The sequence below is a fragment of the Pseudophryne corroboree genome, chromosome 6, assembly GCF_028390025.1.
Source record: "Pseudophryne corroboree isolate aPseCor3 chromosome 6, aPseCor3.hap2, whole genome shotgun sequence".
Lineage (NCBI taxonomy): Eukaryota > Metazoa > Chordata > Amphibia > Anura > Myobatrachidae > Pseudophryne > Pseudophryne corroboree.
Genome location: NC_086449.1, coordinates 406,880,584 through 406,903,883, shown reverse-complemented (window position 1 = coordinate 406,903,883; position 23,300 = coordinate 406,880,584). Strand labels below are relative to the sequence as shown.

At 44.5% G+C, this 23,300-nt stretch overlaps 1 protein-coding gene across 6 annotated transcripts in view; it reads left to right on the top strand.

The window, feature by feature from the left end:
* The window catches only part of FRMD4A (FERM domain containing 4A), a 751,780-nt gene that overhangs the window by 523,733 nt on the left and 204,747 nt on the right, over positions 1 to 23,300 (top strand). For all 6 annotated transcript variants that reach the window (XM_063926906.1, XM_063926905.1, XM_063926903.1 and 3 more), the window contains exon 5: positions 2,695 to 2,779. In XM_063926906.1, coding sequence (XP_063782976.1) covers positions 2,695 to 2,779 — 85 coding nt within the window. The remainder of the gene's footprint in view (positions 1 to 2,694; positions 2,780 to 23,300) is intronic.

The window sequence follows — 23,300 nt, the reverse complement described above, 5'->3', positions numbered from 1 at the left end:
AAAGTGGAAGGTGATAACGCACCAGCCAGACAGCTCCTAACTGTCAGACCCAGCCTGTAACATGACAGTTAGGAGCTGACTGGCTGGTGCTTTATCACCTATCACTTCACCAGGTTTAATAAATCTGTCCCTATAGTAGAGGAGGTTTGGTATTCAAAGCTCTTGCTTGGAGTAATGTGTGGTTTAATACAGGAGAATTAAGGGGGTCATTCAGACCCAAACACAGCCGCACATCTGTACGTCGCGGCTGCTTTCGGGTGGTCTGCGCACGCGCACTCGCCGCAGTGCGCGCAACCTTACACATTGCGGCCGCATCTCGGAAGGATCAGCGACTGTTTATCTTTGTTAGGTATGTTTGCAGAAGTACGTGTTCCAGTGGGCCCTGCCTGGCTGTCATAGTCTACACTGCAGCATGTTCTGCCATATGTGGACAGCACAAACATACCCAAGTGTTCAATGGCACATTAAGGAATACATTCTGAAAATATAATACTCCTAAATTATATACCTCTCTCTTGATTCAGTATGCCTACTAGATCACTTTATAGACCAAGGGCCAGATGTAATGCCGGCCGAATTCGGACGTTTTTTAAAGTGGCAATCACTTACAAAGCGTGGTTTTGCCTTGTAAGTACAGGTTGAGTATCCCTTATCCAAAATGCTTGGGACCAGAGGTATTTTGGATATCAGATTATTCCGTATTTTGGAATAATTGCATACCATAACGAGATATCATGGTGATGAGACCTAAGTCTAAGCACAGAATGCATTTATGTTACATATACACCTTATACACACAGCCTGAAGGTTATTTTAGCCAATATTTTTAATAACTTTGTGCATTAAACAAAGTGTGTGTACATTCACACAATTCATTTATGTTTCATATACACCTTATACACACAGCCTGAAGGTCATTTAATACAATATGTTTAATAACTTTGTGTATTAAACAACGTTTGTGTACATTGAGTCATCAGAAAACAAAGGTTTCACTATCTCACTCTCCATAAATTCCGTATTTCGGAATATTCCGTATTTCGGAATATTTGGATATGGGATACTCAAGCTGTAATTGTCTCTTTAAAAAAGTGTCCTAGTTTGGCTGGCACGGCTGCTGAACTCGGGCAGCATTACATCCAGCTCCAGGAGTGCAAGAGAGAGCCCCAGTACTGTTTAGCACATGACAGGTCTGTCCTAGAGAAGGGATACAGAGCCCCCCCCCAGCTCAGTTTTCCCTAGGGATTTCTATAGTCCCATCTTGATCTTACATACTGTACTCCTGTACTGAAGCTCAAAGGTGCTTTCACATTTCTCACTTATGGAGTAAGTTTTGCATGTTAATGATATTGGAGATAATGTGCAGTGAAATGAGGGAGGAGAGTAAGTCATTTTGGGACTCTCAGTTTTAGGCCTGGACAAACCAGTTTGTCCTTATTTTGTCTATCATCTTTGAGGGAAAAGCTTGTACATTGCAAATCATTGGGGATGTTTAATCCTTATTAAACCTTTATTATTGCTGCCTTTTCATTGCATTAAAGTAATTACATGGGGCATTTGGTGCTTAAGATACACCATCCCATACTTGCCGACATTCTGGCTGCTCTCTGCGGGAGAGAGCAGCCAGGTCGGCTCAGCAAGGGGGCAGAGGAGGTGGGGAGGAGGTGGACCGGAGGCGGGATGGGGGTGGAGCAGGGGCGGGGTGGGGGCAGAGTTTCGGTGGGACATCCTTTAAGCCACGCCCCCGCTCTGTAATGCCGCGATCCCCGGCATTACACTGCAGGGGGCGTGGCTATGATGACGCGATTCAGCAAGAATCGCGTCATCAACTACCCAGACCGCCCACTTTACACACTAAGTGGGCGGACGGGCAGGGGGACCCCTGATTCCAGGAGACTTGCCTGCGCTTCCGGGGCACCGGGAGGGTCACCCGATTTTCGGGAGCCTCACGGCCATTCCGGGAGAGTAGGCAAGTATGCACCATCCTTTTGTGCCAAGAAGCATTCCATTGATTTTTTTTTACTGTTATATTGTACCTGTGCCTGCTTCAGACACCACAGAACTCTAGAAGCATGGACGTTTACGACTATTAATGGATATATTGTTTGTTGTTGTTTATAAAGTAAATTCTTTCATATGTATTTGCTGATTTTTCTATTATGAATACATATAATTCAATAGCTTTTCTACGTTTCAGTGAAATAAAACATGTCTGGAAGTTAGGATCAGTGCAGGAAATTGATTGGTTGGCTGATAATGATTGATAAAGCTATTATTGTATAATCTGCAGCACAGACATGAACATTCTGTTATATGTTAGGGGTATAGTATGGCTGACCGACGGTCAGCATATCGATGCCGGGTTCCCGGCGGGGGGGGGAGCGAGTGCAGCAAGCCCCTTGACAGTCGCCACGGCTTCTATTCCCACTCTATGGGTGTCGTGGACGCTCACGAGTGGAAATAGTCCCTGTTGGTCGGCATGCCGACCGTCGGGATAGTGAGGGGGTCTCGTAAACCGCCGGTCATATGAATACCACTCAGATGTTAGAATACTCTGACACATCCATATAAGTACTGCCTGTGGAAAATCATACACTTGTATTTGTTATTTTTCCTAAAACATAAATGTGTTAAATATATTTCTCATGTTCATTTCTGTGAAGTTTCTTATATGTCTTCTGTTTTGTTTTGCAGGTTCTACATTGAGAGTATATCTTATCTGAAAGACAATGCTACGATTGAACTGTTCTTCCTAAATGCCAAGTCTTGTATTTACAAGGTAATACATTGTTAGCATAAGTAAGCTATGACTGACATAGGCGTGCGCAGCACATTTTATTAGGGGGTGCACCGTCGGAGGGGTGTGTCTAGCACAGTGCCGTAACTAGACATTTTAGCGCTGTGTGCAAGAAACGGCATCAGAGCCCCCCTCTATGTAAAACGGGCGATGCGCGACGTAGTCGTGTGCAAAAAATATAGGGGTATGGCTTCATGGGGAAGGGGTGTGGCCACAAAATAATACCAATTCATATAAAGGTGCACAGTAGTCTCCATTATTCAAATTACGCCGCACAGATTCCCCTTTTTACACATTATGGCAGATAGCGTCCCCTTTTTTACGCATTACGGCAGACAGCGTCCCATTTTTTACGTATTACGGCAGACAGCGTCCCCTTTTTTACGTATTACGGCAGACAGCGTCCCCTTTTTTACGCATAATGGCAGACAGCGTCCCCTTTTTTACGCATTATGGCAGACAGCGTCCCCTTTTTTACGCATTATGGCAGACTGCGTCCCCTTTTTTACGCATTATGGCAGACAGCGTCCCCTTTTTTACACATTATGGCAGACAGCGCCCCATTTTTTATACATTATGGCACACACTATACACACAAACATATACACTGTACATACATATACATTGTACATACATATACACTGTACACACACTTTACATACATATACACTGTACACACATTCATATAAAATGTACATACACAGACAATGTGCTTACATACACACACATACAGTAGCACCATAGAGCTGCAGGCACTCAAATCATTTAACTACCTACTTTAGAGCACATATTTTCCTCAGGGCATGAACTCACTGTCTCCTCTCTGCCTCTTCCCCCGGAGTCCCGAGCAGCACATCAGCCCGACAGCTAGCCCAGCAGGACAACAATAACCTTACCCTGGGCACCAATCAGAGGGGACTTCGGGACCTGCAGGCCAGTACAGGGACAACAATAACTATCCCTGAGAACACACGGGACCCACAGCACAGCACAGCACTCTCCCCAGCCACCTGATGCTGCCGGTTTGCAGACAACATAACGACAGCTGACTGAAGCCGGGAGCAGTGCGCACCGCTTGGAACATTCATCTCAGCGGCGGGTGCTTGCAAAGTGATGGCAGCGGCTGCGCCCCCAGCGCATTTGCGCTGTGTGCGGCGCACACTTTGCCCATAGGTAGTTACGGCACTGGTCTAGCACCAGCTTTTGGGCATGTTAGCACCATCTATTGACGTCAACGCAATATAAAATATCCACCCTTGTACCGATCCTAATAAAGCAGATACATTGTCAGATGTTGTGGTGTGCACCAAACAAACACCCCTGATGGCACTCACTGCAATTACGCTGCTCCTCCGCAGCCTGGTCTGGCTCCCCCTCTCTTTCCCCTGCAAGCTGCAGCAGCTTACTTACAAGTCAGTCACTCACTGACACTGACAGTCGCAGACTAGTACTACTGCTGCTGCTGGAAAAACGAGTGACGTATCAATGCTGCTGCTGCCGGCCGCCTGCCAGTTTTGAATTTGTCTTCCTAAGAGGAACTCTGGCTGCATGCTGATCCTCATCAGTGTCTGGCGTTGGCATAGCATAGAAGGAGAGAGGTGGGCATGTGGCGGGTGGGCGGTGGCATCCTTGATTAACCTAGGCGTCCGGTCAGTAATGCAGTCCTGACAGGGTAGACAGAGGGGACAGTAATCAGCCTGCTCGGCGATCGCTGCATCAGGCATGTGAGATCGGTGTGCCAGACATTAGGGGGTGCCTGTGCGCACCAGGCACCCCCCCTGCGCACACCTATGATGACTGATAGAACAAAATCAAAACTCATTGTGGGATTTGGAGCTTATTTTAGCAGGAAGTGATTGAACCCATAAGCAGTATATCGTTGGACACTGGCGTGTTACCATGTTCACCTTGCACCTTGTGTCCACCGCCTACCCAGAGAGCTTGTGAAAATAATAACCAATAGAGTATTAACAGAGATATTAATACAATACACATCACAATTTTAATCAATTGCAGATTGACCAAAAAGGCAGCAAGTGTTTGTATCGTTGTTCCAGTGTCCAATAATATTGCAACAATTTTGTAATTCTGATAAATTAATGACAGTACTGCTAACTTTAATGCATTATTTCTAAAGTATTGCCATAACATAAAATAAATATTTTTGTTGCACTTCAAATATATTATTATCATCTGCTAAGCCTGCTACTTCATATCTTCATCCATCAACATCTTCAGCACTATTGTTAAATTATGATAAATACATTTGATTAATATTTTTAAGATGCAAACTTGTAAGCGACAGCAACAGAACTACTATACACAGCCAGTTCTCATGATTTTACTAATTAGTCACATTTTAAAGTGTTGCAGATTCCTTCACATTGCTGAAAAAATAAATGTTTTACCAGCAGAATAAAGATCATATTAGGTTAATATATACTATAGAAACATATTAGACTTCTTTCAATCATTGTATAAGAATATAGGCCCTCATTCCGAGTTGATCGCTCGCTAGCTGCTTTTAGCAGCCGTGCAAACACTAAGCCGCCGCCCTCTGGGAGTGTATCTTAGCAGAAGTGCGAACGAAAGGATCGCTGCGCGGCTACAAAAAAAGATTGTGCAGTTTCAGAGTAGCTGCAGACCTACTCCTAGCTAGCGATCACTTCAGACTGTTTAGTTCCTGTTTTGACGTCACAAACACGCCCTGCGTTCGGCCAGCCACGCCTACGTTTCCCCAGCCACTCCTGCGTTTTTATCCGGCACGCCTGCGTTTTTACACACACTCCCCGAAAACAGTCAGTTACCTCCCAGAAGCACCCACTTCCTGTCAATCACTCTGCGGCCAGCAGTGTGACTGAAAAGTGTCGCTAGACCTTGTGTGAAACTGCATCGGCTTTTGTGAAAGTACGTCGTGCGTGCGCAGTGCGCCCCATACGCATGCGCAGAAATGCCGTTTTTTAGCCTGATCGCTGCGCTGCGAACAACGGCAGCTAGCGATCAACTTGGAATGAGGGCCATAGTGCTAGAATGGCTGTGTGAGGGCATATTTTGTATGCCCAAGACCTCATACTTTTCCCAAGACATCAAGGAAAATAAAAGTAGAGAAAATTAGAACTTTAATACATACATGACATACATGAATAATGTGAAATAGCTGATTAATAAAATGCCATACTAGCCGTCCAATTAATTCTGATCATGTAAATTCGACAAAGTGTATCTTTTGATCTTTATGATCTTTACAAATTACTATTGTTAATTTTGATTGAACTACGTAAAATATATATCAGTCAGTGGATCTGAAAAGAAACGTTACCTGCAGTAATATGGCTTTTCAGATGCTAAAGCCCATTGCTGTTTTGTGGTGTCACTCACCTGCTTTTGCACAAATTCAACATTTTTCCACATATAAACCACATAAGCAAACTATTTGGGGAGCAAAGAAGGTGGTATGTGTGGGGTTCAAACAGGGTCATAACTTGTGATGTGCGAGTGGTGCCATCGCCCCAATGGCACCTGCATGTGTCTTGCATGGGAGCTTGGAACAGCCAGTAGTGCTACTGCAGAGCCACTCGGAGCTTCAAGGGGACGCACCAGACAGGCATCCTGCAGCCTTTGCAACCGCTCAGGCATCCTTTGGATTCTCCAGGCAGAGCGCTACTTCCCAGAGCAGGCTGACCCACCCACTGGGCATGACATCATGGGTTTAGAGGTCAGGGGTAGCCTGACTCCATGCTATAGTGCTTGGTACAGAAGTTTCTGGTTGGAGTAGTTGCGTGGTTTGCGGACATTGGAGTGTAGATTATGGGGAATGAGTTTTGCAAGACAAGCGTACAGAAAAACTACTAGCACGTTATTGCTGTTCGTTGAATGGAGTGGACAAAAAGGGAGAGTGAGGTGCAGTTATAATAATGGTAAGACTGCTTATCTCATCCAGCATGTGTACACAGGTAACAGGTTCACAAATCCAAGCCGTATCTGGTGCCAATGCAGAGTGTAAAGACAAATTAGCAGAGTCATATCTACTGCAAAATAGACACTTACCTACTGGCCGGATATCTCCCACTGCCAAAGTCAGGGCCCGCTCACATCAGCTGATAATGCTGCTCTGCCATGCACTGAACTGTGACAGACAATCACATCTGACAATAGGACAGGAACTCCTATCAGGCAGTGCTGATAGCTGTTCATCGAGAACTGCAAGGAGCAGGCAGATTAATCTCTAGATGCTTCTGATAACCATTTTCTCATTCACTGAAACCATCCTCAGCTCTGTACTTCAAGGCATTTATCCCTTTCCATTTCCAAGGTTTAGGGAATTTCCATCATCTATAGTGACTTGCATGTATGAGTATGTCAGTGCATATTTGGAGAGCGTAACGTCATGTAATACATCCCATAACAGGCAGGATAAGAGAAGACGTATTGAATAGTTTTATATTTGTATTTTTCTTTATCTTAACATTTCTGTTTACTTTTAATGTAATAGCTATAAAAACAAATTTATAAAAAAAGATTTTTCTTTTTGAATTTTACTAAGCCTCCACATACTTGCGGAAATTACAATTTTTAACAACTTTCGACCTTTGAGACAAATTTTCTATCGTGTTTATATTCTCCTGTACTGATCTGGCAGCTTCACATCTTATTAACACTAACAACAGCCCTTAAGCCATTAGTTTGAGCTACTATTTACTCTCGGCATCGGCCACAATCTCAGCCATGGCACTCTGCCTTCAAAGTCTCTTGCAGAATAGAACATAATTGGCTTAAATCTGATATTTTTCATGAGTTTGTCATATATGCTGCCACTCCTATCGAACATCTGTGGACAGCTCAAAGCAAATATTTATTAACAATGTCTTATATAGTGCCAGCAGATTCTGTTGTGCTTTGCGATTGGGAACAAATTAGTAATACAACTGTAATAAAACAAGACTGAGTAATAACAGGCAGACGAACAGGTAAGAGGACCCTGCTCACAAGCTTACAATATATAGGTGCCTCATTAATGCATTTCAATTTCTTCTCAACCCTTCCTACACTAAAACCTGCTGACAGCCATCACAGGCCAAAATCCTGCTTCCTACTTCAAGGATAAGATTGTCATGATTCTACATGTAATAGTGTCCTACTCCCCGAGCGTTGACCAACTTGATTATATTTTCCTGCATTCAGGGGAACCAATCAGGAGAGACAGAGAGGACACATGTCGGTGGGCCGGCAGATCAGAGTGCCAGTCCAGCGCTACTGATGAATCCAACTTCGCAGTGGGGTTGGATCGTTCATAATATCCATCCCTGCATACTTTCTTTAGTCAGGCTTTCATTCACAACAATCTAAAAGACTGTAATGTGGTTCAAACATTATTAAATCTCAAGGCCTTCACTCGCTTCTAAGTCTTTTGTAGATTTCTGCTGTACTTACATTGTTGACCACTCTTTTCTCATATACACACACTACATTGTCTAGGTCTTCACGACATTGTTGTATTCTAGTCCTCATCTTAGTTCTCATCCTACTCTGAGTCCATCTTCTTGCTGCTTCCACTATCAGTTGAATTGCCACAAGACTCAGTGGTGGGCCATATACTATTCTCTATCTATTCCACTTCTCTCAGAAACTAGTAAGTTCCCTGGATTTCATTACCACCTTTATGCAGGTGATACACAAATCTACCTATCGCCCCCAGATCTTTTACCATATGTGTTGGCCTGTTTTACTGGATGTACTTTTCTCATCTCAAACTCAGTCTTTTAATATTCTTACCATTCAACAGAAGCTGTCTTCTTCATATTATATCTCTGTATCTGTATGTGAAAATTAACCCTACGTCATCACCCTGGCTTCTCAGGTGCCATCCTGAATCAAAACTGTCCTATATTTTGTACATCAAGTTGGTATCCAAATCCTGTTACATACATCTAAGAGATATTTCAAGAGTATGCACCTATCTCACACAAGATACTGCAAAACCCTTACTACATGCACTCATAATATCCCACATTGCCTAAGGCAATTCCATCCTAATGGTCTTTTCCCTAACCAGACTTTCACCTCGGAAATTCATTTTGACTTATGCTCTGCTACTGACCAGTCTGCCGGTTGCTTCATTGCCTGTGTTTTACTGCAGCAACATGAAAAGCCATTAACAAAACCTTGCTAACATATATTACTTCTCTTGTCGTAAACTATCTCACAGCATTACCCTGCTGCTCTGCCAAAGACCTCGCCTTCCATTCATGGTTACAGGACTGACAGGCAGCCACCATTCTGTGAATATACTGTAACTTCATTGTACAACAACAGTTTCCACTTGCCTCCAAATCTTCAATAGTTCATTGAAAGATCATCATTTCTGAAATTCCTAATCTCTCTAGTGTCTTCTACCTGATTACCACTACACTACACAGTTCTCACAACTTTAGTCTATTATTTTTCTATATAAAAATATCATGTGACTCCCGATGGACTCACATAGACTACCCTCTTTTTTATTACTTACATAAATCATTTATAAGGTTACCTTTGCTCAAATTAGCAACCATGTTCTGGTTTGGCAAAAAAATAACCATTACTACAACTTTCAGTTTGTCTTTAAAGCTGGGTACATACTGGCAGATATATTGGCCGTTCAAGCCGATTGATATATCACGAGCTTGTACTCCCCGATATTCCTGTGAATGATGTAATTCACAGACATATTGCTTCGGCTTTGCAGCACAGCCGATGGCCAATATATCTACAGATATATTGGCGCATCTGGCTGTGTGTATGGGCAGGTACACTTGCAACAGGGAGCACCTGGACTGACATCTCAACCGGACGGGCACATTTAAATGCCCGCCTAGTTATGACGTCAGGCATGACCCATTGGGCGGACAGTTGGTAAGTGTATATGCACTTTTATGAATGACAGGCATAGGCATGAGTGAGTGAGAGCGTGAGAACAACCACTGTCTGAGAACATACTGGCAGGTTTTTGGGCTTCTGATCATGTGGACCCTAGTTTGTGTGTGGTAGGGTAATTAGACTGTAAGCTTCCATGGGGCAGGGGCTGTAAATGATTACATATTCTCTGTACTAGGATTGGTAATAAATAATAATAGTTCAAGGTACGTAGATTAGGTGGCTTTAACTCTGGTCCTGTGTTATATATTTCTCTAACGTCCTAAGTGGATGCTGGGGACTCCGTAAGGACCATGGGGAATAGCGGCTCCGCAGGAGACTGGGCACAAAGTAAAAAGCTTTAGGACTACCTGGTGTGCACTGGCTCCTCCCCCTATGACCCTCCTCCAAGCCTCAGTTAAGATTTTGTGCCCGAACGAGAAGGGTGCAATCTAGGTGGCTCTCCTGAGCTGCTTAGAGAAAAAGTTTAAAGTAGGTTTTTTACTTTCAGTGAGACCTGCTGGCAACAGGCTCACTGCATCGAGGGACTAAGGGGAGAAGAAGCGAACTCACCTGCGTGCAGAGTGGATTGGGCTTCTTAGGCTACTGGACATTAGCTCCAGAGGGACGATCACAGGCCCAGCCATGGATGGGTCCCGGAGCCGCGCCGCCGTCTCCCTTACAGAGCCAGAAGACTGAAGAGTCCGGAAAATCGGCGGCAGAAGACGTCCTGTCTTCATTAAGGTAGCGGACAGCACCGCAGCTGTGCGCCATTGCTCTCAGCACACTTCACATTCCGGTCACTGAGGGTGCAGGGCGCTGGGGGGGCGCCCTGAGACGCAATAGAAATACCTTTTTTTGGCTAAAAATACATCACATATAGCTCCTGGGCTATATGGATGTATTTAACCCCTGCCTAAATTACAATAAAAAAGCGGGAGAAAGGCCGCTGAAAAGGGGGCGGAGCCTATATCCTCAGCACACTGGCGCCATTTTTTCCTCACAGCTCCGTTGGAGGAAGGCTCCCTGACTCTCCCCTGCAGTCCTGCACTACAGAAACAGGGTAAAACAAGAGAGGGGGGGCATAAAATTGGCATATAAAGATATACAGCAGCTATATTAGGGAAAAACACTTATATAAGGTTATCCCTGTATATATATAGCGCTCTGGTGTGTGCTGGCAAACTCTCCCTCTGTCTCCCCAAAGGGCTAGTGGGGTCCTGTCCTCTATCAGAGCATTCCCTGTGTGTGTGCGGTGTGTCGGTACGTTGTGTCGACATGTATGAGGAGGAAAATGGTGTGGAGGCGGAGCAATTGCCTGTGTTAGTGATGTCACCCTCTAGGGAGTCGACACCTGACTGGATGATCTTATGGAAAGAATTACGTGATAGTGTCAGCACTTTACAAAAGTCTGTTGACGACATGAGACAGCCGGATAATCAGTTAATACCTGTACAGGCGTCTCAAACACCGTCAGGGGCTCTAAAGCGCCCGTTACATCAGGTCGATACAGACACAGACACGGACACTGACTCCAGTGTCGACGGTGAAGAAACAAACGTATTTTCCAGTAGGGCTACACGTTACATGATCACGGCAATGAAGGAGGTTTTGAACATTTCTGATACTACAAGTACCACAAAAAAGGGTATTATGTGGGGTGTGAAAAAACTACCCGTAGTTTTTCCTGAATCAGATGAATTAAATGAGGTGTGTGATGAAGCGTGGGTTTCCCCCGATAAAAAAACTGCTAATTTCTAAAAAATTATTGGCATTATACCCTTTCCCGCCAGAGGTTAGGGCGCGCTGGGAAAAAACCCCTAGGGTGGATAAGGCGCTCACACGCTTATCAAAACAAGTGGCGTTACCGTCTCCTGATACGGCCGCCCTCAAGGAACCAGCTGATAGGAAGCTGGAAAATGTCCTAAAAAGTATATACACACATACTGGTATTATACTGCGACCAGCAATCGCCTCAGCCTGGATGTGCAGTGCTGGGGTGGCTTGGTCGGATTCCCTGACTGAAAATATTGATACCCTGGACAGGGACAATATATTATTTACTATAGAGCTGACAATGCTAAATTCCTTTGTCGTATAACAACCCTTTATGAAGCTAAGAACACTGTACGCTGTTTGCTTAAGAAGTACCGTAATGGTACGCTATTAGCGTAGCGATCGCTCAGCCGTAGGCGAGACGCTCAAGCGTCACGTTCGCTCACGGCCCAGTGATCACAGGACACGTTATTGGTTATGACTAGGGGAATGATTCGCTGTAGCGTAGCCTACGCTCGAGACCACGAGGAGGTCACCAGCGATGCAGACGCTCACAACACTATACCTTTATGTTTAAACCTTATACCAAAGAAATACACTGAATACCTTAATGTGAGTACAGGGTGTAAGTGCAACCTTGTATAACCTGACTAACTACAAAGCTGCTTGAGCGTCACCGACGCTCAAGTGAACACTTAACACTATAGAAAATACACAGATACTGGTTTAGGTTCCAAGGCCTATTAACTGTATTATATCTAATATACTTGTAAAAGGGGATAACAGTACAAATGATACACTACAATATAACAGAGACTTCCTAACCACAGAACTAAACTATAAATACAAAAAAAAACAATACTACACTGACCTAAATGCAATACAATACAATACTATAATACTATGAGATATATAAGAGAAAAAGAGGAGAGAGAGAGATAGAGAGAGAGAGAGAAATTGGCTCACAGAAAGACAATGATTACGGAGAGAAAACTTACGCACAAAGGGTAACGATCGCATGCGCCTCGATATCCAGCTCCCGGCTATCAGCAGATAACCGTTGATGAGAGAGTGAGAGCTGGATGTGGTCGGCCTGCCTATTTATGTCCCACACACAATGCAATCTCATGGTCCTACAATCCCATTGTCCATTGGCCGAAGGAATTCGGCCCTGCATCATAACAAAAGGTCATAGGGTGATTCATACAGGTGGGCTGTGACGATTTCCAACAGCTCAGGTGGGTGGGAAACTGGGTTTCCCGCCGCATACCTGAGTATGTGTAAATAATAGAAATGGACATAAACTTCTTATGTCCATAACTATTCGCACGAGCGATTAATACGCTCCAAACCAACACCGGAATATTGCTAATTAAATACTCTTCCGATGGGTACCAAACACTGCTGTATGATTCCCGTTAGACCCTTCGTACGATATAAAGAGGGATTCCTCAGCTCTGGGACATTGTATTTTAACCAAACTTTCAGAATCTATCAAAGGGACCATGATCTATAAACTACATTAATTGTGAACAGTTGTAACGAATGAGTCGCACGCTACGACTACATAAACTCTACCGTAAATACGCATACCGCGCCTGCGAGTGCACGTTATTGCGGGTATGCGCATCCACGGGAGAGCGTACGCACGCGCAGCGCGGACCAGTGTGCGGTGCAAATATGGCAACGTGCATTGAGACATTTTTCTGACTTTGACAGTCCACCCTTTGGCAGTCAATAATAACTGCCACAAAACATTTAAGGAGAAAAATGTAAGTCAGGGGTTAATTGATTTCCATGGTTGGGTAGGGGAGAAGAGTGGAGTAGGTGTGAAGAGGGTATGACCTAGTGAGAAAGTAGAAGCATGTGTGTATGAGTCCATGTTTGGAGGGTCATGTATCATCGTGCCGTACGTGTGGTAAATCTAGCTTCGAGGTATTGCGAAGTATACATTTGAATTCCTTCTTATCCTGTGGTACAGGTCTGTGGATGGGCTGTCAAACTCTACCGAGCTCATTTCGGCTGTGGTTGTAACAAAATGGGGATGCACATTTTAGTTGATGATACATGAATGGGGGAGGTATGTGGTTGCTGATATCTGTGCCTGTATTCCCTATCGTCTATGTGTGTCGTTACCTGAGGGTTGTAGAGATGAAGATAAAGAACACTTACGAAAAATGCAATGATATTCTATGTCAGGGAAATGTACATCTGTTGTTGAAGTTGTGTTCGGTATCTGTTGAGAGTCGTCTTCTTTGCGCTGTTTTGCTCCTTAGGCATGAGCAACAAGCTTTGTCAGTGCCATCAGATTTACAAAAATGTTGGGCTAGCGTGAGTTTAAAGATACTAGGGAAACTGGGGATCCATGGCAAAGTTCATCAAGTGTCCATATTTAAAGTTGTCAAATCTTCTTCTTTGGTGCTTGTCTGTTGTCTGTATACATCTCGTCTCGTCAGCTTCCTCGTCCAAGGGGGTCTTTGTATCTTGGAGAAAAGCAGAAAAACAGGTGAAAGAAACGGACCGTATAATCGCATTTTCATCACATTCTGGTTTCTATCATTGGGTCATAAATCAAATCCAGGTTAATTACGGTTTCCTCACTCCTCAAGCTCATCACTTTTGTACTTTGCTTGCACCTCATTAAAGCCTGCCCGCATCTAAATATCAATCCAATCGATATAACGACACCCAAGATACATAGTAGAAACTTTCCAACATCCATTATGACTCCTTGAGCCCAGTCTCCTAAACCGGAGAACCAATTTCGCGGGTTCAACCATGACACCCAACCAGTCAGCTCATTACCTACAGCAGCAAGGGTGAGATTGTGTTTTCGACGAAATTCCCACTTCAATTGGAGAATATCATCCATCTTTTGGTCTATGACCTCTACCGGATCCTCGGTGCTATTTGTGATATACGTGCAACACTTTATGCCGTACTGTGTTGCCAATGTAACACAATATCCGCCTGTTACTGCTGTAAGATAATTAAGAACCATCCTATGCTGAACTAGTTCTGTTTTGTAAGCTTGAAGTTCTCTTCCAGTGTATCTAAACGTGTCGTCATACATTTCAGTGATATTATCTAACAAATTGGCGAGTGCGGAAATGTATCTATAATTCATCACTCCTCGAGCGGTACGAGTGAAATCTAACGCTACCAGAACCTGAATCCCGGTGGATTCATGGATAAGATCGGAGGCCGGATGCTCTAACCTTTCTGACAGTTGTCTTTTAACTCGGTGCTCGTAATGAGTGTGAGTATAAGGAGCTTGGGCACCACGGTGTATGTCCTTCATTTTGTCATGTGTAACAGTCATCACTTCAGGCAATACTTTTCCAATATAACACAATCCTTCAGAGTTTGGGGCAAGCCACTTGTACGCCTTTCTCCCGCATATGAAATATGCATCATCGGGGAGAACATAAGGGACGGAGAAGGACATGACCATGTTACAAACCTTCCAGGTGAAATCTCCTGACCCTAATTCTTCCATCTGCCTAATGCACGTATCGGTTTGTACGATATGTGCACAGTATCCTGGTGATACCTCTCCAACTCTAGTAATCCTATTTCCTAAGGTATATCGATACCGGAAAGATTTTCCTCTACTGGCTATGTGGCGTACCAGCTCTGTATCTGTAGGCATTCTATCTGCTCTGTGTGAAAAGGTCATGGTAAGGTTGCTCCATGACACTTCCCAATTTCCCGGCTTACGGGGATTGGAGATATTAAAACATATGAGGGACCTATCCACATGGTATTGGTGGAGCTTCAAACTAGGAGGGCTGGAGATATTAAACCTCCGGTCCACCGGTCTCCCACCACTTAGCTCAAGTACCTCCCCTAACGTTAAAGGAAATGGTACTAGCCCTGATTTACTGTGACCCTGAGGTACTTGAGAGCATACCCAACAATCGGACTTGTTTAACACATTACCCACTAGAGAGTGATAGTCACTCAATGGATGCCGGTCCATATGGATATTAAAACTAGATTGGCATTTCTTTATGCATCCATCTTCAACCAGATTATCACAGAGCCTACAGATACAATTTTCTTCAGCTAACAATCCATCACAATTTCTTCTATCGGATCGTTTTCTGATACTCGCCTTTGCTTGTTGGTTTGGTTGATCTTGGAAAACTACGCCTCCATCATCATAATCGGAACCCATTCCAGAACCTCTCTCGACCTCTATGGTACTCTCGCCGGAACAGACTGCTCTGGTCAACATCATGGTTAACATCAAAATCCGGATCACAGTCTCTTGGGGCAAGTCCATCTTTGAGGAGGAAATGGAGAAGAATGAGAAGGGGGAAAAAGAAATTTTAAGGGAGAGGGGATGGGAAGTGGAGAAAACAATAAAAGGGAGAGGGGAGTCGACAGCTGCTTTCGATCTTCAAGGCTCAGGTGCCGCCTCAGTCCTCCTGGAACAGACACTCCAGTGATACAACCTCTACCGTCTGTTCCTTATCACGGGACTTCTCTGGATCGGCAACCTTTTTGCAGTGGGATGAATGGACCCAAGTCTCTCTCTCAGCAACCTTCAATGCTGTGGTGCTAGTCAATAAGACCTGGTATGGTCCTTCCCATCTATCAATAAGACAACCTGAGCGTAGAAAATTTCGTATCATTACATAATCCCCAGGTTCAATGTCATGACAATTACTACCTGGTAAATCAGGAATCACCAACTTCAGATTATCATTTTGATTCCTCAACTGTTTACTCATGTTAATCAAGTACTTTACAGTTACTTCATTGTTACATTTCAAATCATCCTGAGGGTTAATCATGACATGCGGTTGTCGACCAAACAGAATTTCAAAAGGAGACAGATTAAGGGGGGACCTGGGAGTGGTTCTGATGCTATACAAAACAATGGGTAAAGCTTCTGGCCACGTCAATCCTGTCTCTGCCATTACTTTACTCAATTTATTTTTAATAGTGCTGTTCACTCTTTCGACCTTCGCACTCGCCTGTGGACGGTACGGAGTGTGCAGCTTGCTATCAATACCCATCAATTTACACATTCCTTGAAAGACATCACCTGTAAAATGGGTACCCCTATCACTTTCAATGATTCTAGGGATACCATATCTACATACAAATTCCTGCACAATTTTCTTAGCTGTAAACATAGCGGTATTTGTAGCTGCTGGAAAAGCTTCGACCCAATTCGAGAAAACATCTATACAGACAAGTACATATTTCAAATTTCGACATGGGGGTAATTGAATGAAGTCAATTTGTATTACCTGGAAAGGGCCGCCGGCAGGTGGGATATGGGATGGTTCTGTAGGTATTGCTTTTCCAATATTCTTTCTCAGACAGGTAAGGCATGACATTGCTCTTTTACCCGCATGAGAGGAGAATCCTGGGGCGCACCAGTATGCTCTTACCAATTTGCACATCCCCTCCTTGCCTAGATGAGTCAGCCCGTGAGCTGCTTCAGCCAGACATGGAAGGTATGCCCTGGGGGCCACCGGTTTACCATGTCCATCCGTCCAGAGCCCTGAGGACTCCTGGCCATATCCCTTTGCCTTCCAGACTGCTCTTTCCTGTGTGGAACACAAATTCTGCATCTCACACAACTTTTGTGTGTTGATGGTATTAAATACCATCAACTGTGTGGTGTCTGTCCGTGTGGGGGTAGCAGCTGCAAGCTTTGCAGCTTCGTCTGCTCGGCTGTTACCAAGGGATACTGGGTCTTGGCTATATGTATGTGCTTTACATTTGATAACAGCCACTCTGTCGGGTTCCTGTATCGCTGTTAGAAGCCTTTTTATGTGAGCTGCATGCGCTATCGGTGTACCAGCTGCCGTCATGAAATTTCTGAGCCGCCATAGGGCTCCGAAATCATGGACTACCCCGAACGCGTATCTAGAATCGGTGTAGATATTGGCTGACTTACCCTTAGCCAATTCACATGCTCTGGTTAGGGCGACCAGTTCAGCAACCTGGGCTGAGTGAGGTGGGCCTAGCGGTTCCGCTTCTATGGTGTCTTGGTCATCTACGACTGCGTATCCAGTACACAAGTCTCCCGAGTCTGACTGTCTGTGACAACTACCGTCCGTGTAGAACGTGAGTTCTGCATCTTCCAGTGGATTGTCACTGATGTCAGGCCTTGCGGTAAAATTTTGGGTCAAATATTCCATACAATCATGTGTATCTTCCTTTGCATTAAATCCTCCTTCCCCATCACTCTCACCTTCCACCCTTTGTGCCTGACCAGGCACACCTGGGAGAAAAGTTGCAGGATTTAATGCACTGCATCTCCTTATGGTGATGTTTACGGGGGCCATTAATGCCAATTCCCATCTTGTAAACCTTGCTGATGAGACGTGTCTGGTTTGGGCAGAATTCAATAAGGCAGATACCGCATGTGGCGTATGGATTGTGAGGTTGTGGCCTAGCACGACATCTTCGCTTTTCGTTACTAGCAATGCTATCGCCGCAACGCTACGCAAGCATGTGGGGAGGGATCGCGCTACCGTGTCTAGCTGGGCGCTGTAGTATGCGACTGGCCTGCTGGCGTCACCGTGTTTTTGTGTTAGTACACCTGCTGCGCACCCAGCACTTTCTGTTCCGTATAGTTCAAAGGGTTTCCCATAGTCTGGCATACCTAGTGCTGGTGCCTGCGTTAGGCACTGTTTGAGTCTCCCAAATGCTGTTTCAGATTCGTCTGTATGCGAAATCCGATCAGGTTTGTTTGAAGAGACCATTTCCTGCAAAGGTAGCGCCAATATGGAAAACCCTGGGATCCAATTACGGCAATACCCACACATTCCTAAAAACGTCCTGATCTGTTGCTGGGTTTGTGGCAGTGTCATGTCTCTAATGGCTTGGATTCTATCAGCGGTCAGGTGTCTCAGTCCTTGTGTTAGACAGTGTCCCAAATATTTTACCTTAGTTTGGCATAATTGTAACTTGTCTTTGGAAACCTTGTGACCTGTGTCTGAAAGATGAAACAGGAGCTGTTTCGTATCCTTCAGAGATGCTTCCAGTGAATCTGAACACAGTAATAAATCGTCCACATACTGTATCAATACTGATCCACTGTCTGGTTGGAAAGACTGTAAACAATCATGCAAAGCCTGAGAAAATATACTTGGACTATCTATGAAACCTTGGGGTAACCGAGTCCACGTGTATTGGACTCCTCTGTATGTGAATGCAAACAAATATTGGCTGTCAGGGTGCAGAGGTACCGAAAAGAAAGCGGAGCAGAGGTCAATAACAGTGAAAAATTTGGCAGTGGGAGGAATTTGCATTAGGATGACAGCTGGATTAGGCACTACGGGGAACTGACTCTCAACTATTTTGTTAATCCCCCTTAGATCCTGCACTAGCCTGTAACCCCTCCCCCCACTCTTTTTAACAGGGAAGATGGGACTATTTGCGGTGCTGGACGTTCTTACTAGAATGCCCTGTTGTAGCAAGCGCTCTATTACGGGAAAAACTCCTAGCTCCACCTCTGGCTTCAGAGGATACTGTGGGATTTTTGGAGCTATCCTACCATCTTTTACTTGCACAACTACTGGAGCTACGTTTGCCATTAATCCAGTGTCCTGTCCATCTTTTGTCCAAAGTGACTCTGGTATCTGAGATGTCATTTCTTCTACTTGGGATGGGTTCCTATTTGTCATAATGGAATGTGACATTAATTTTGATGGGGAGTCTAGCATGTCTCGTACTTCCTGAGCGTGATTCTCAGGAATGTCCAAGAATACACCTTCAGGGGTACAATAAATGACGCAACCCATTTTACATAGTAAGTCTCTTCCCAGGAGATTGGTTGGTGCCGATGCAGCCAGCAAAAAGGAATGCTTGGTATGCAAAGGCCCTATTGTAATCTCGGCTGGTTTGCTAACAGGGTAGTGCTGGACTACTCCTGTTACTCCCATGGCTGGAATTGTCCTACCAGTGGTTCTCATGCCCACTGTCGAATTTATCACTGACTTGGCCGCCCCTGTGTCTACAAGAAAGTTTAAAGTTTTACCAGCCACATTGATTGCAATCTCTGGTTCGCTTCCAAGACTGGCAATCAACTTAACTGGCTGCAGATTACAGGTATGGCCACACCCCTATTGGGTATGCTGACCTCCCTGAATCCCATTGGCAGCAACTACTTGTGGGGGAGTTAGCTGGGAACTACCAGAGGCATGCCAATCTCTGTTCGGGGGATATCTTTTTGTTTCCCCTGTATGTGGCTCAAAACTCCGCCTCTGTGGACCCTGCTCCCAATGTCGTGTGTTGTGTTGTTGTCTAGGGGGTTGAAAAGATCTTTGTACATTCTTTGTTCTACATTCTCGTGCAAAGTGTCCCGGTCTGTTACAAGAAAAACATGTTATTACACTTGCCTTACCCACAGGATTCGGTGGTACATACGCAGGCTGCCTTGTGGTCAGCGCCTGTATACTTACGGACATCAACTTATCACTTTGCGACTCTCTGTGCCTAGTGATGTTTCTGTCGTGATCAATAGCAGCCTCTCTCAAGCCGGACACTGACAGACCTCGCCAGCATGGTTGCGTGGTCTGAACCCTAGTCTTTAATGTTTCCTTTAAACCATCCATCAGTACAGATACTGCTACTTCTCGATGGTTTGGGTTGGTCTTAATGTCTTCTATACCAGTGTACTTTGCCATTTCTAATAGTGCCCGGTGAAAATATTCTATTGCCGTTTCGGACTCCTTTTGCTTAATGGAAAATATTTTATTCCATTTAACAACGGCTGGGAAATACTCTTTTAGCTGTAAATTTATCCTTTTTACATTATCCTTGTTGTACACGTCTGTAAGCGGTACATCTTTATCCAATGCACAATCAGCTAAAAACTGAGTTGCATCAACATTGGAAGGTAAACAAGCTCTTAGCAGTATCTGCCAATCCTTGTTGTTGGGTTCTACAGTGTTACCTAAATCCCTGATGTATTTTTGGCTAGCAACTAAATCCTTCCTGGGGTCAGGAAATTCGGACACTATTGTTCTTAATTCCATTCGGGAAAATGGAGTGTACATGGCAATGTTCCTTATGGGAGTGGCTCCAGACACATCTGTTTTTCCATTGGGAACTGCTATTACCCTTACAGGAGCAATTCTAACAGCCTCTTCCTGTGTAGATTCTACTGCTTGCTGTGGTACAATTGTTTCAGTGTAGTGCATGGTGCCGTACTTACCCGTTGACACGACCTCACCTATCCCTCCGCTAGGGGCTTTCACTAATCTCGTGGGTGTCGCTGTGCCTACTGTGGTCTCTGCTATGGTGGCTGCAAGAGAGAGAGCTGAAATTGTTGCTGAATCGTCTTCTTGATCACACTCCTGAGGAAGGTTCAAAACAGGGTACAACTTGCACGGGTTAATACTTGCATGAGTTATTTGGTTAACATCATTAACATTTACAGTGTTACTAAGAGTTTGTGTTTTACAACCCAGTGCGTTTCTCTCCGCAATCAACTTCTCTCCTGCAATGTATGGTGGAGGAGGAGCTGTGGCAATCAACTTCCTGACTGCCCCAGATCCCGCCGCCAGAGCCAACCCTCTCTGTATCTCACCTTCCTGGTGCCATAACTGTAAACAATCATGATGTTGAATTCGTCTCTTTGTTGATTTTACGAGACATATCCTCCTCCTTAAATTTTGTAACACTTCTGGACTGAAGCTACCTATTCTTGGGAATTTGTCCCTGTCTTGTACAGTCATTCTCTCCCATTCATCACATAAAACCTCTGTGTGACTACCGTATTTTTCACACATTACATATCGTGCCGACCCAACTGGTCGGTTCTCTGAATCAACCCGAACCGAGGTTGATCGCCCCCTACCTGAACAAATGGCCCCCATAATCTGCAGGCGTTGCTTATTCCTCCTTGGATCTTTATCTCAAGGTTTTCAGCGAACCCTTACAAACAAACCAAGATGTCCTTGGGCAGGCCGGCGGTGGTGGTTTATCAAGTACCCCACTTACTTCTCGCCCACGTTGGCCAGTACTGCAATCACTGTAACCAGAGCTGCTGTACCCAACCCAGGGCCCCTGTGAACCTTTATTTACTGGGGCGCGTTCCCCAGCAAGTATCGGTTGTTGGATAGTTCCTGAGTGACCAGCGAACTTCCCTTCCAAAAATAAAAAATTACACAAATCACGTCAGAATGTACAAATAGCGTTTGTGACCACTTTACTCTAATGGTATTAGGTCAGATTACTAACTACTGCACACAATTACGTGCGGTCCAATCGTTCAGTACACGAGCACTACTTGTCATGTACTGAAAGATCAATGGAATCGATGTTTCCGGCCGCGATTCCTTCAGCAAGAGCTTGTATGGCCTATATGGGTTCTGCACCAACACCCCAGGCGTTGTGCCACTGGACTTTTATAGCAGACCTCTTTGTCTATTTTACCTGTTACCTTATGACCTCCTGGTCTGTTACCTTATGACCTCCTGGTCTTGTTACCTTATGACCTCCTGGTCTTGTTACCTTATGACCTCCTGGTCTTGTTACCTTATGACCTCCTGGTCTTGTTACCTTATGGTCCGCTATACTCTAATGCTCAAATATTATTTAACCAGGGATGCCTCCCTAGCCACCGTATATGTCACTTACACGTATGTCCCTTGACGAGTACCCGGCTTTCCTTTTGGTTCCACCTTAAAGTTATATAAACTTTTGTATACAAAACACACTCACTCAACACAAGTACACTTTTGTTTCTATATCTATTTCTGCGCAGAAATTGTCTTTAGGCCAAAAGTGTTACCAATTAGGAGCAGGATCTGTTAAACTAAATTTCAGATTTTCCAAAAATAGATTTGCGTTATTTACCGCGTCGCGTTATCTACCGCTGTGCGTTAATTATCGCCTTTGCGTTACTTCACTTTATCACAACTTGAGCTACGTGGGCGTAACCGGACGCTACGTTGCGTAATGAACGCTGCGTGCGTCTGCCTTTTGGATTGCGTACGCTAGTCTTTGTTAGCGACACGTGTACGCAATATAAAAGATCCACCGTAACACAATTTCTATTTTTATCAATGTAAATGATCCCTGATCATCTACCGCAATCCACACTGACTGCCTTGTATCTCAGACAAACCGTGTGTTTGTTCTATACTTTAACTATCACCTCTACTATGAAATAACAGCAAATCTCTTTTTAGCACTTTCTATCAACTATAAAATTTGGCAAAACAGGAATAGTGATATACGAAAATGAAACAGAAATGCAGATATATGCGTACGTACGCAAGACAAAAGAAAAATAAAACAGTTTTAAAAGACACAAGCGTTTTGTTCTTACTTCCGGTTCCCGGATTCCTTCAGCACTCTTTATCTAAGCGAAGCAGACGCTTATCCCGTCAGCACTGTGAGACAACCTCCCACCCTTTGCTGGAGGGATAATGTCTGCTGATCTACCTAGTGCAGATATGAGAAGGATAGGACGAGTCCCCAATTGACAATGCTAAATTCCTTTGTCGTATAACAACCCTTTATGAAGCTAAGAACACTGTACGCTGTTTGCTTAAGAAGTACCGTAATGGTACGCTATTAGCGTAGCGATCGCTCAGCCGTAGGCGAGACGCTCAAGCGTCACGTTCGCTCACGGCCCAGTGATCACAGGACACGTTATTGGTTATGACTAGGGGAATGATTCGCTGTAGCGTAGCCTACGCTCGAGACCACGAGGAGGTCACCAGCGATGCAGACGCTCACAACACTATACCTTTATGTTTAAACCTTATACCAAAGAAATACACTGAATACCTTAATGTGAGTACAGGGTGTAAGTGCAACCTTGTATAACCTGACTAACTACAAAGCTGCTTGA